At 40.1% G+C, this 13,674-nt stretch overlaps 1 protein-coding gene across 3 annotated transcripts in view; it reads right to left on the bottom strand.

Annotated features, from left to right (window-relative positions):
* Positions 1 to 13,674, bottom strand: part of ELAPOR2 (endosome-lysosome associated apoptosis and autophagy regulator family member 2) — a 186,070-nt gene that overhangs the window by 58,704 nt on the left and 113,692 nt on the right. For 2 of the 3 annotated variants that reach the window (XM_027102723.1, XM_027102725.1), the window contains exons 4-8: positions 10,567 to 10,714; positions 7,637 to 7,723; positions 5,228 to 5,333; positions 4,032 to 4,184; positions 3,326 to 3,414 (exon numbers count right to left, since the gene is read on the bottom strand). In XM_027102723.1, the coding sequence (XP_026958524.1) occupies positions 3,326 to 3,414; positions 4,032 to 4,184; positions 5,228 to 5,333; positions 7,637 to 7,723; positions 10,567 to 10,714 (583 nt within the window). The remainder of the gene's footprint in view (positions 1 to 3,325; positions 3,415 to 4,031; positions 4,185 to 5,227; positions 5,334 to 7,636; positions 7,724 to 10,566; positions 10,715 to 13,674) is intronic. The other variant, XM_027102724.1, reaches the window with a different exon arrangement.

Here is a 13,674-nt window from a genome sequence, read left to right as displayed (position 1 = left end):
GATTTCCCTGCTGTAGCACTAATAACAATTGGAAATAATAATTCATTTTCTTTGACAGACTACCTCTTCCTCTAAAGTCTAGACCAGTAGTTCTCAAATTGCTGAGATCTTGGACGCGCAGAATCAGAATTACCTGGGAACTTCTTAGAAATGTACACTCTCAGGCCCTGCCCCCGATCTACTGAAACAGAAAATCTGAGACAGGAGCCTCCAGGTGTGTCTGATGCTCACTGAAACTGGACAACCACTGCTGTACCGTCTATGGAGACGTGCATCTTCTTCTTCTCCCTATCCTTACATGGCCCTGCTCTCATCACCCAGCAACTCTGTATATAACCAATGCTCCGTAAAGGTTCACTGAATAAATGCGTGAATGAGTAGGCATTTCACATTTTTCACAATGTAAATGAGAGTCCCTTAATCAGGATTAGAATGGTTCCAGTTACCAATTTAAATTTTCCTTAAAAATGTCTCCTAGGGCTTCCCTGGTGGCGCAGTGGTTGAGAGTCCGCCTGCCGATGCAGGGGACACGGGTTCATGCCCCGGTCCGGGAGGGTCCCACATGCCGCGGAGCGGCTGGGCCCGTGAGCCATGGCCGCTGAGCCTGCGCGTCCGGCGCCTGTGCTCCGCAACGGGAGAGGCCACAACAGTGAGAGGCCTGCGTACCGCAAAAAAAAAAAAAAAAAAAAAGTCTCCTAGAAGCAGGAAGCAATCAAATAATGAAGCTTCAAAAACTTGAACGTTCCTGTGTTGTACAAATTATAATGTTCAAAGTCTGTATACCTCAAGAGCCACTTCCCTTGATGATCCTCTCCAAGCATGGGGAAAATGAGATCAAAAAGAGTATGACAGGACAAAAAGAGCCAAAACACAGTCGTTGAACAACCTGGGAAACATCACTAAGCCACCGGGAAATCACCAGGCTCCTCCAAGCAAGAATAACATACCTCTTAAAAAGATGAACCACAACAAATGAAAATGTCGAAACAAACAAAAATAGAAAAAAATTCAAATTCACATGTGTTATTCACACTTCTTCACTATATCTGTTATCTAATTAAGTTCCCGTTGCATTTTGTTCACTTCTGAAGCTAGAAACATTTCTCTTGAATTAAGTCTTAAAGCAGTTTTTAAAGAATCACTGATATAAAATAGATAACTAATAAGGACCTACTGTACAGCACAGGAAATTCTACTCAATACTCTGTAATGACCCATATGGGAAAAGAATCTAAAAAAAAGAGTGGATATATGTATACGTATAACCGATTCACTTTGCTGGACAGCAGAAACTAACACAGCATTGTAAATCAACTCTACTCCAATTAAAAAAAAAAAAAAGAATGTCTGAGTTTATGGTGGGGTGGTACACTGTTTTGTTCTATACCAAGAACAAGTTCAGAGTTTACCCAGACACAACAGAAAGAGCGTAATTTGTGTGTATGTGTGTACACAATACGCCTGTGGGTGTACACATGAGCATATACGAGTATGTGTGCGCACGTATTCTGTGCATTCTACATTTAATATATTTCAATATATGGCTTTACTTCCTTAAGCCCAGGTCAACTAGGTTTTGTCACTCTATTCACTGACATAATAAAAATATGAATTTTGAATACTTTCATTATAGCAAAATCAAGATCTGTTTGTATACTGGATCTCATTCATTTAAGCTTCAGTAATGCTGAATGAATGACTATTACATAAAATAAACCAAATTGAATTTGCCTTACTCATTAATAAGGAAAGTTTAGCTAAGAAAAGTTTAGTTAAAGAAACATTATTCCAGGTTACTTTCAACCCACCTTAATGGCTCTCTACATGTATTTTCCAAATAGAAATAGGTCTCACCTGACCGTTAGAGTAGGGCATTCAAGATCTTATTTCATAACTCCTTGTCACTTAAAAGCTGTTAGAGTTACTGTTCTTATTAAAAGTAATAGATGTACTTCTGATCATTGAAATTTTCCACTAATTTAAACTGGCCTTCCTTTGACTTATTCTGAGTTAGTAAATACTTGTTATACTGTAAAACACAAGAATATACTTGGTCTTAAGTATTCAAAAGTAAATTCTTTTTTTAAAAAACCTAAGGACTAAGGGTAAGGTTAACAATTATATAAATATAAAAATTATAGATTAGAACCTAAGGATACAAAATTAAGAAAAGAAAGTAATACTGACATCTCTGTATATGTTACAAACTAGGTCAAGAAATTAAATGTCATGATTTCAAAGATACAAAAAACACACAAAGAATGCTGCAGCACAGCCACCTTAACCTCAGTTTCTCCTACTGACACAGGCTGGTAGGGCTAACTTTTTTTTTTTTTTTTTTAAGATTTATTTATTTTATTTATTTTCGGCTGCGTCAGGTCTTAATGGCAGCACGCGGGATGTTCGTTGAGGCACACGGGATCTTTCATTGTGGCACGCGGGCTTCTCTCTAGTTGTGGCTGCAGGTTTTTCTCTCTCTAGTTGTGGCACGCGGGCTCTGTAGTTTGCGGCCCGTGGGCTCTCTAGTCAGGGTGCCCAAGCTCAATAGTTGTGGCGCACGGGCTTAGTTGCCCCGCAGCATGCGGGATCTTGGTTCCACGCCCAGGGATCGAACCCACGTCCCCTGCACTGTAAGGCAGATTCTTTACCACTGGACCACCAGGGAAGTCCCTAACTTTTTAATTAAGAGAATGGCAGGTCAACTGCAGAGTTCCTGTGCGCATTATTCCTCTGGCTAAGTGCCATGTATACGGTAATTACTTTGCATTTAATGCAATTACACAGCAATCTGCCATAACTGAATCAGCCTATGGCTGCATGGCTTTTATTGACCAAAGCTACTGAGTAACCAAAGAATTAAAGAGAAGTTACACAGTATTTCCATCCTGTGAGTCACAGAACACACTTTAAGGCTGTGCTTCTCCTGATATTATTTCTGACAAAAATGTAACTGTTAAAAACAGCAGTAATTGATTGGGCACTCACTATGTGCCAGGCACTGTGCTAAGGACCTTAAATTGAGTATTTCATGCATTCTCATGGCAGCCTTATGAAGTAGGTACTGACATTATTCCCATTTTACAGATGAAAAAACTGAGACTTAGAGCAAATAACTTGCCCACAGCACTAAAAAGCAGTAGATACGAAAATCAAAGCTGGGAAGGTGGGCTTCAGAGTCTAAAACCTTAAATTTCCTTCGTGCTACGTACACACACGTACTATATAAATCTACTCATTTAACTCTCTCATGAACAAATTCGAGTCTGCTCAAATTGGGAAAAGGGTGGATAAATGTGGGATGGAGCTGACTGAACACGGCCTGTACCTTTCCTTCCTCATCACATGGAGTGTGGATCTGGAAATAGTCTTTTGTGGTACAGGGAGGACGCTCCTTACACTTGCTGGATCCTTCTTCTGCAACAGGAAAACGAATTTCAGAAATGAGTCATTTATGTTGTGACTCTTAGAAAAGGCAGACATGAAAACAAACAAACAAAACGTAGACAAGTGAAAAGTAAAAATAACTGCACCAGAGGAATTTAGGTAGAACTAGCAAGGCCTAAAGAAAAAAAGGCCCTCATTTTTCTTTTCCCTAGAGCAATAAATGTTTCCATGATACACAAGGAGCATATCATGGTTTTTCCAAGAAGACATTCGATTTCCTCCATTAACACAGAATGTTGTAAATTTGGAACAAATTAAAAGTTTCTAAGTACATCTCCATGCCAAGGCATCATCTAAAAGTACAAAATGAACCTTTTTAGACAAGTATGAACATATCCAAAACAGATACCTTGGCGGGGGAGGGGGGGAATAGAAAACATTACTGACAAAGAGAAAAGTCCTGCAGAAAGGGGTCATTAGATGTCCTATCTTACCCACTCAGTATGGATTCCGTTCAGCACTTTGGTTTCTGGCCCACTGTGTCCATCACATCGTATGTGTGATTTCTGGCTTATGACTATATGCTCTCAACAAACATAAATTTAGAAAGAAAAGAACAAAGAGTATCAACTGGAGACTCACTTTACCTGAAAACTGGGAGTCCACGTCACACCTGATGCATTCTTTGGCTCCTTTCTCAGAATAGGTGTTTCTGGGACACACTTGGCAGATGAATGAACCTGGCTCGTCGCTGAAGGTGCCAGGCTTGCATGGAAAGCATTCCGATGTGTACGCCACCCCTGTGTGGTAATGGGAAACAGAGAGAGCATGGGAGGACCCAACAGCAACACGCACATCAGTGCGTCCTTGCTGCCTCTACCCGAAGTGAGAGAGAAATATTACCAATAAGCTTAGCCCAGGTCTTTTATATCCCATTCATTCAACACCAAAAACGTACTTACTATGTGCGAGGAACTGGGCTGGATACTGAATTGCACATGTAAGTGCAGCAAACACTTCAACAAGAGATTCAGACTTGATAGAGGTATACAGTCAATGTATAAACTCAGCTGTCGAAAGACAACTCCACTAATCAGAAGTGGCATAAACTCTAAGGTTCCCTCCAAGTCTATACCATTCTCTCATCTTTGTGGCCACCTGCTCCCTTTTTCTCCACTGTTCACTACGTAGCTGACAAGACCTAAGGGACCCTGGGAAAGGCTCGACTTTTCTTCTGGCTTGTAATTCCAGCCTTTGCCAGCAGATGTCCCTATGACTAATGAGTTAGCGTCACAGGCACAGGTGTACCTAGAACATACCAAAACGTTAAGTCAAACTTTAATAAAGGAGAATCAACTGCTTTCATTAAAAGTAGCCCTAATTGAGAATGAACCATGCCAGGGTTTACTGGCTACTCTTCTGAGCCACAAGCTGGTTCAGAGAGGCAAAAGTTGTAGGAGACAGTCAGGCCAAGATATCTATCTCACTGTTATTTTTAGGGATAGAGTGGAGACCTGAATAAGCACTATGCCAGCACAATAGAGAGTTCTCGAATGAATAGTAGGATCTTATTAATCAATATTATTTTCTTTTATTTAAAGACACCTACAATTGTCATCATGTTTACTTTTTCCACACAGATTAAATAATTCAGTTTACGGATAGGAAAAAAAAAATCCCAGTCAATTTGCCAAGAAGAAAACCAGGGTCTCTAGGCCTATATGATGTCTAACATATTAATTTCTGTCCTAAATCCCCGTAAGCCAGCAAAACCAACAAAGTAATCAATATTCTAACTATTAAATGTGACAGGTGACTACCAGAGCAGACTGCTGTGAAATACCTTCAATTGTGATATTTTTTACCAACACTGGCTTGACGGCCTTGGAACCCATAAGGATGCCTGTAGTTCTCCAGTACAGTATGTTTGTGCCTGATTTCAACATTACCTATAAAGAGAACACAAGATACTCAGGTCAGATAAACCATGCTACCTACAACCATATCTAGAAGCTAATCTCTTATACACTTTTCAATGCATTATAATGAAATGGAACCCACAAATTTAAATCTACTGTTAACTGAGACCTAAGCTCTGCTTCAATTCTAAAAAAAAATAGTCTGCCAAGCCCCAAAATATAGTAATGATAAAAGGAAAAGAAAATTCTTCAAGCATGATAAAAGATAAAATGATCTTCAATTCATTTGCATGAAGTCTTGGTTTATATTTCAAAGGGACTCATTTTAGACAGTGAAAGGCACTTGGCCCAATTACATATTGATTGGCTGCCACTAGTCATAAGTAGATCTTTGGGCTCTGAAAACAAAAAAGGTAACAGAATGAGTTTGCTTCATTTTAAAATTACTTAACAAAAAACATTGCAACAGCAACAAGAGAAAAATAGGACTATTCTTATAGAATAACCCGATTCAACTCTATGACTCCAGAACTTAAATGATACCACGTCTAATATTTGCTTCCTTTGCCACCAGAACATTTTTATATTTATAAATCAAAATACTTTTCTGATCAATTTCATGCTGATTCAGTCAAGTAAACTAATGTTAAGGGTGCCTTGCTTTCTCATTTGCCACCCTACTCTTCTATGCAGTCTCTGGCTGGCCAAATTCAAGCAGTAGAAAATTAAAACGTATCTGACTACTTCACCCTGCCAGAGATTCAGAGAAGTAGTGTGTTAAGTACTTTCCTTTTGTGTTAAGTCTTTGTAAGTGAGGAAAGCATATTTCTTGGCAAGGGTTACTTGTACCTTCAAAGCCCAGCGGACTGAATGCTTAGGTGGATGGATCTTAAGTGGTACTAACATCACTTCCAGGCATACAGATCGAAAAAGTACTCTGAAAGGGTGCATGATATTAATCACTCAACGATGAGGTACCTGGACTTCCCTGTTGGCGCACTGGTTAAGAATCTGCCTGCCAATGCAGGGGACACAGGTTCAATCCATGGGCCGGGAAGATCCCACATGCCACGGAGCAACTAAGCCCGTGTGCCACAATTACTGGGCCTGTGCTCTACAGCCCACGAACCACAACTACTGAGCCCGCATGCTGCAACTACTGAAGCATGCGCAACTAGAACCCGTGCTCCACAACAAGAAAAGCCACCGCAGTGAGAAGCCCTCCCACCACAAGGAAGAGTAGCCCCCTGCTTGCCGCAACTAGAGAAAGCCGGCATGCAGCAAAAAACACCCAATGCAGAAAAAAAAATTTTTTTTTTCAAAAAAAAACAAAAAAGGATGAGGTAACTGCTACAGCACAAAGGCAAGGATGGGCGGTCACTTATTGAAACAGTGTCCAATCTACACTGCAGGCACCACACTAGGCCCTCCCCATGTATCATCTCATTTAACTCTGCAAGATTGGTCCCATTTCTCTTATGAACTATCAAAGAGACGAAGCCAATTTCCTAAAGAAACACAACTACTACAAACCAAAGTTAGATTTTAAATCCATGTCTCACTCCAAAGGCCTCAAATAATAATAGATTCAGAGACTGTGTTACCTGATAATTGCCTTCAAGCACTTAGAGTTGTCCTTAAAGAAATAAGCAGTTAGTCTACCAGACACAACCAGAAAGGGTAGAACTTTGAACAATGGGTGATGAATAGACAGACAGAAAGCAGGTTTCAGCTCCAGACATGGATGAATTTTGTAATATGCAGAGCTGTCCAACAATGGGGTCAGCACAGTCCCCAACAAGACAAGCTTGAAAATCATTTGCTGGGGAGACTGCAGAGAAAGTTGGATGAAAGAAACTCAAGGATCCTTCCAATGCCAAGAGTCACTGATTCTCTTTCATGTGATTGCCACATCTGTAAACTTACATACTCAGAGGTTCTGTATATTAGTTTTGAATAGACTTCCTTCCTATTAATGCCCCTTTTAAAAGGAGGAGAGTTGGAGTGTGATGGGAAAGAGCAGGAAGAGGGAGCGAAGAAGAAAGAGAAAGGCAGGAAACGGCTTCCCTGGTGGCGCAGTGGTTGAGAGTCCGCCTGCCGATGCAGGGGACACGGGTTCGTGCCCCGGTCCGGGAAGATCCCACATGCCGCGGAGCGGCTGGGCCCGTGAGCCATGGCCGCCGAGCCTGCGCGTCCGGAGCCTGTGCTCCGCAACGGGAGAGGCCACAACAGTGAGAGGCCCGCGTACCGGAAAAAAAAAAAAAAAAGGTTGGGAAAAGGCAGGAAGGAGAAGGATGGGGTTGGTAGGAAGCGGAGGACAGAAAGAAACTTACAGAATGAGAGCCCCATACTCCACTGTCGGTGAGTTTTACCCACTTGTCAGCGGTGGTGTCCATCTCCTGGCACTGATCATTTTGAATCTGTGGAATAAACACAAGGGCCCCAGTAAAGCTTCTTGAATGACGGCTTTAATTAAATTTGTTACTCAGCACAGGACAGGCTGCAAGAGCTTCTTTCAAAGTCTACAAAACAATGGCCATGAGTAATTCTCAACAGGTAAACGTGCCAAGACCTCTGGAGCCTAAGTGACAACTGCATATGAGTTAGTAGTTCTAAGTAAACCACCCTCATTACTGTGACAAAAAAGACTAGGCCACTAAGAAGGTGGGGGCGGCGGGGGCTGCTAAGCAGGAGCGGCAGAGGCAGAGAGAGTTAGCACTGAAAATCCACATAAAGGGGAAAAAGTCATCACAAAAATGTAAAAGCTTGCATTCACCAGGCAGGCCCGAAAGTATAAAAATCAAGTTTATTTTTATAAGATTTGGGGCCGTTAAAATTTTAAATTAATAAATAAATGAAATCTGCTTTGTCTTCCTTTCCCCGGGACTTAACCCAAATGTGTATAGGTAAGTGGCTACAGCCAAAGTCAAAGCCCCCAGCTGGTATCTGGGGACAGATGTTAATGATATTCTATGCCAGTGCAAATGAATACAGCTAATATCTTTAGCACCAAACACTTTGTGCTTTTCAGACAATTCTTCCCAAATACCTAGGAGTTGGGACATACTCTTCCAGGCCTATGAAGAATACCTAGACATCAAAAATTTGGCCATCTTGGGCTTCCCTGGTGGCGCGGTGGTTGAGAGTCCGCCTGCCGATGCAGGGGACACGGGTTCGTGCCCCGGTCCAGGAAGATCCCACATGCCGCGGAGCGGCTGGGCCCGTGAGCCATGGCCACTGGGCCTGCACGTCCAGAGCCTGTGCTCCGCAACGGGAGAGGCCACAGCAGTGAGAGGCCCGCGTACCACCAAAAAAAAAAAAAAAAAAAAAATTTCCATACAAGTTATTTCCTAAAGACTTACTAACTAGAAAACAGATCCTTGCAACAGCCAAATGCCAGACAATACTGACTGCTCCTGAGGACATCTGCTTTAACTGAGTTCAAATGTCATATTTATGTTATAAGCATAATGACAATCCTAATGCAAGTGGGAAGCCATTTTTAAACAGAGAGGAACCCTGAATATACCTTTGGTGGTCAATGTTTAGGTAAACTGAAAGGTTTTTTTCAGCTGATATCAGACATCATGACATTCTCTTGGCATTCTACAGATCTGAGTTCTCCTGGTATTCTAAAAGTAACCAGTAAAGGTATAACCTTGGTCTAATCATTTATTCTCTCCAGATTTCAGTTTCATCATTAAAAAAAAAAAAAAAAAGTGTGTGTGGAGGGGAGAGCTGAGTGAAACTCCCAGACTCCTAAAATTAAATACTTTACTGCTTTCAATTATGAATTGTTCACAGGTGCATCTGCATCTTTCAGTCTTCAGACAATTTCTTTCCACTAACCATTCTGCAGGCTGGCCATAAGGTGTTGACCCTCTGAGTCAATAAACTGCAACCTATGAAGCTGAAACATCAGTAAAAGAAGGAACATGAACTCACCATCCCTTTTCAGTCTCTATCCAGAAGAACAAAGGTATCATTGAGAGAAAGTAGTGAAATTTCATGCCTTAAGAGCACCTTTACTGACAACTCTCAAAGGACTTAATGGACAACACAAAACTAAATGCTTATTCTAACAATTATACAATTATCTTGCTTCTTAACTTTATTTTAGTAATATTGCAAAAATGTCCAATGGAATAGAGAATCATTCAGTCTGAGAAGTATCTTACAAACAAAATGCAACTTAAAAACTCAATCTGTTTGAATATTGCTTAACATCTTAAACTCATCAAAGGACCTTAGAGCTGGGAGGCTTCTTAAAAGGTCTTGTCTACGATCCACTTTACAAAAAGGAATGCTGAGGACTAGAAAGTTAACTTAATTGTCCAATAACATACAACTAGCAATTGCAGAGTTGGGACGTGAGCCAGAATCTCTTGACTTTGAGCCTAAGGCTCATACCTTCATGGAAAATATCTCTTCCTAGAAAACTTCTGATTTAGAAACTTCCATTAACAAGAGCAATGTAAATTTGTTTTAGCATGATCAGTACATTTATTCCTGAAATCTGGACCACAGAAACACTTACAAGATATTTTCCCAGTTGCCTGCACAACACACACTTTTTTTTGGTTTAAGAAGTCAATCTGAGAAGTTTTTCTCAAGTATCTGAGTCACTGCCACAACGAATATTTGCAAGATTAGATACAGTTTATATAAATAGTTAAATAATTTTCATGGTAACAGCCCATTCTGTTAGACTATTGTTTTTTCCTATATTCTGTAATGTTATTTAATCTCTTGTCAGAGACATCAACTATCTCATCCATTGAGTCCATTGGATTGTACAAAACCGGCAGAATCAGAAAGACACAGACACTCCTAACTGCCCATGAATACACTTAAATAACTGAAATATTTGAAATTGCAAAGAGAAAAAAAGCCTTTTAAACAGAAACTAAAATTGGTAAAAACATATTTTTAAACAAAGTAGCATCTGTAGCTATAAAAAAAATTTTAATGAATCTTGGGGAAAATATCTGTCACACAAAGTCTCCACCAAGTGGTCGCCTAATAATCACATCCAAAGGGAAAAACAAGCCCAATGTTACTCTACAAGGTGAGAGCTCAAAGTTAAAAGAAACAATGTTAACCAGAAAATATTATAGACAAAAAATAACACTTCTTTTCATACTGAAAGCTTCACTTAACACAAAAACCAAGGAGGCATACAATGGAATGGGAACAAATGATTAAGAGAAATTTTATATGAATGTCCTTTAAAAAGTGAATTCTAGAATATAAAAGCCCTTACAAAGAACTCAAAGAAGATGTTGTTGTCCACATACTGGTACTCAAAGAAAACATAGCCCGACTTCTTGAGGTGCACAGCGTAGATCAAGGATACCGTGCAGTCATCACGATTAGACTCTATGTAATTTCCACGAGGGACCCAGGAAGAGCTGTGGAAACAAAACCATTTCATGTCAGCATTCAGAAACCTCTTTTTTCACAAGTTCTGTAACTGAGATTTAAAAGCGGTTCCATTGACAAAGCACAGCAGAGGGGTCTGAAGCTCGTGTGGAACTCACAGGCCAATAGCATGGCTGGAAAAAGGTTCGTTTCTTGTGGCACATGACTTCCTAAATGGTGGTACAGTTGAACAATCAAGTTGCTACATAACTGCTATTTTTCACCAAAACTTTGATTGCTAAACAGATGATCACTAATTCCAGTTGGCTTAGATGGAGTTATTCTCTCAAACAATATCTAAAGTTATATTTACAAACATATACTTGGCAGGGGAATGCAGGGGTTCCTTGACTGTGAGAGAAGATATTGTCCTAGAAAAAGCCAATTTAAAGTGAACCTAAATAAAATATAGATCACAGTGTCATAATACATAGTAGAGCTAAAAGTCTGATTGGAACTTTTATCTAAAAAATAAAATGAAATATTAAGAAAACACACTAGTGAACAAAAGCTGGGTTGTCAATCTAACCATAAGCTAATTCTTAATCAATAATGAGTCACGTGCCAACTTTTGGCCAAAAAAAATTTCCAACCAAACCGTATGACAGCACAACTTATTATCCTTCTCTTCAAATTTAACTTTCTATCTGGATGATAAGTGAGATTTTGGCAATTTATTTTCTTTTTACTAACAGAAAAAAAAAAATTGAATGAAAGACTGAGACTTCCACATCCCATCATGACTCACTAATTGGTATTGGATTTGCCCTTTTCTTTAACAATCTAGTAAACTAAACAAAACACGTGAGCCATGTTCAGGCATTGACAATAGGCAGTGAAGGACTGAGATTCCTGACAGCAGGAAAACACATGAGACAAAGCCCAAACTGACCCTGACCTCATTCTTCAGGACACTTTCCAGACCATGGCACAGGGAGATAGCACCCAAGCAGAGCACAGTGATCTCACTGAGCCAGGCAGCAGGGATGAATGTTTGGGGCAGCTGAAACAACTGGAATTTTCAGGCCTGAGATGCAGAGAAAACAGGGGCTCCAGAAGTCCATATGGAGTTTCTCTGAAGGTTAGGGCTTGGATCTGGAGCGGGCAGGCCTACCAGCGAACAGCCATTGCAAAGCTAAGACATAATCAGAGAGGTCACTTCTATGGGAGTCGCTAGAGCTCCAGGTCAGCCAGAAAGGAGGAAACTTAATAACCCCATTGGACATGCATCTGAGATTCCAGAATTGCCACACTTCAGGAATAAGGGCCATACCCTAGAGTAGGTATCAGCAAACTTGTTCATAAAGGGCCGGAGAGTCAATAATTTTGGCTTTATGAATCATCTGGTCTCTCCTGCAATGTTTAACTAGGCCATTGGAGTTCAAAAGCAGCCATAGACAATATATAAATAAATGAGTGCAGCTGTGTTCCAATATAACTTTACTTACAGAAACCGAGGGAGGGCCCACAGGCCACAGTGTGCCCAACTCTTGCCCTAGAGTAAAGACCATGACCTAGAACTAAGTGTGAAACCAATATCGAAACAGCCTAAAAAAAAATTTTAAAACCAGACCTGACGAGATCAAGGCAGTCTTCTCATAAATAAACTGCCTTCCAGAACAAAATCCAACACCTTTTAAATGAAAGAAAAAAATAATCCACATTCCCTACATCTTAACATTCATGATGCCCCAGATACAATAAAAATTTACTAGGAATGCAAAGAAGTGGGAAAGTATGACCCTTAATTGAGAAAAAATATAATCAGAAGAAACAGGGGCTTCCCTCGTGGTACAGTGGTTAAGAATCCGCCTGTCAATGCAGGGGACACGGGTTCGAGCCCTGGTCTGGGAAGATCCCACATGCCGCGGAGCAACGAAGCCTGTGTGCCACAACTACTGAGCCTGCACTCTAGAGCCTGTGAGCCACAACTACTGAGCCCATGTGCCACAACTACTGAAGCCTGCAAGCCTAGAGCCTGTGCTCCGCAACAAGAGAAGCCACGGCAATGAGAAGCCTGTGCACCAGAATGAAGAGTAGCCCCCGCTCGTCGCAACTAGAGAAAGCCCATGCGCAGCAACAAAGACCCAATGCAGCCAAAAATAAAAATAAATAAATAAATTTATTTAAAAACATAAAACAAAAGAAACAGACAAGTATTTAAGACAGCTCTTCAAAATATAATCAACAACAGTGAGTGAAGGGATGAGGAATCTCAACTATTTTAAGGGAAATAAGAACCATTCGTAAAACTAAATGCAAATTCTAGAACTGAAAATTACAATACATGAAATTGAAAATTCAACAGATGACCTTAAGATCAAGTTTGAGACTGCAAAAGAAATAGTCAATGACACAGCAATAGAAACTATGTAATCTGAAGTCTAAGAGAAAAAAATTGGGGAAAAAATAGAGGCTCAGTGACTTTTGGACAACACCAAGTGGCCTAACATACACGTAATTGGAATCATAGAAGGAAAAGAGGGAGAGAAAGGGGCAGAAAAACGTTATTGGTGAAATGGTGGTTAACATAATTCTCAAATTTGGTGACAATATCAACCTACAAATTCAAGAAGCTCAGTGAACTTCAAGCAGAGTAAATACAAAGAAAACCACACCATCACAGTCAAACTGTTGAACAGCAAAGATATAGAGAACATTTTATAAGTAGTCAGGGAACTAAAACCATTACATAGAAGGGAACTAACCATACAAAATACAGCTAATTTTTTTTTTTATCACAAACAAGGGAGAGATTCAGAGGTAATGGAACATCTTTAAAGCATGGAAAGGGAAAAGTAAAAGCCCAGGGTCATACGTCCAACAAAATATTCTTCAAAACTGATGCTAAAATAAAGATATTTTTAGGTTAAACAAAAAAGAGCTGAGAGAATTTGTGAGCAGCAGACCTGCATTACAAGAAATGATAAAGAAAATTTTACAGGATGAA

This window comes from Aethalodelphis obliquidens, unplaced genomic scaffold, assembly GCF_003676395.1.
Source record: "Aethalodelphis obliquidens isolate GAN/ISIS:26980383/991018 unplaced genomic scaffold, ASM367639v1 scaffold5, whole genome shotgun sequence".
Classification (NCBI taxonomy): Eukaryota; Metazoa; Chordata; class Mammalia; order Artiodactyla; family Delphinidae; genus Aethalodelphis; species Aethalodelphis obliquidens.
Note: the sequence above shows the minus strand (reverse complement) of the source record. Positions and strands in the feature narration are given on the sequence as shown.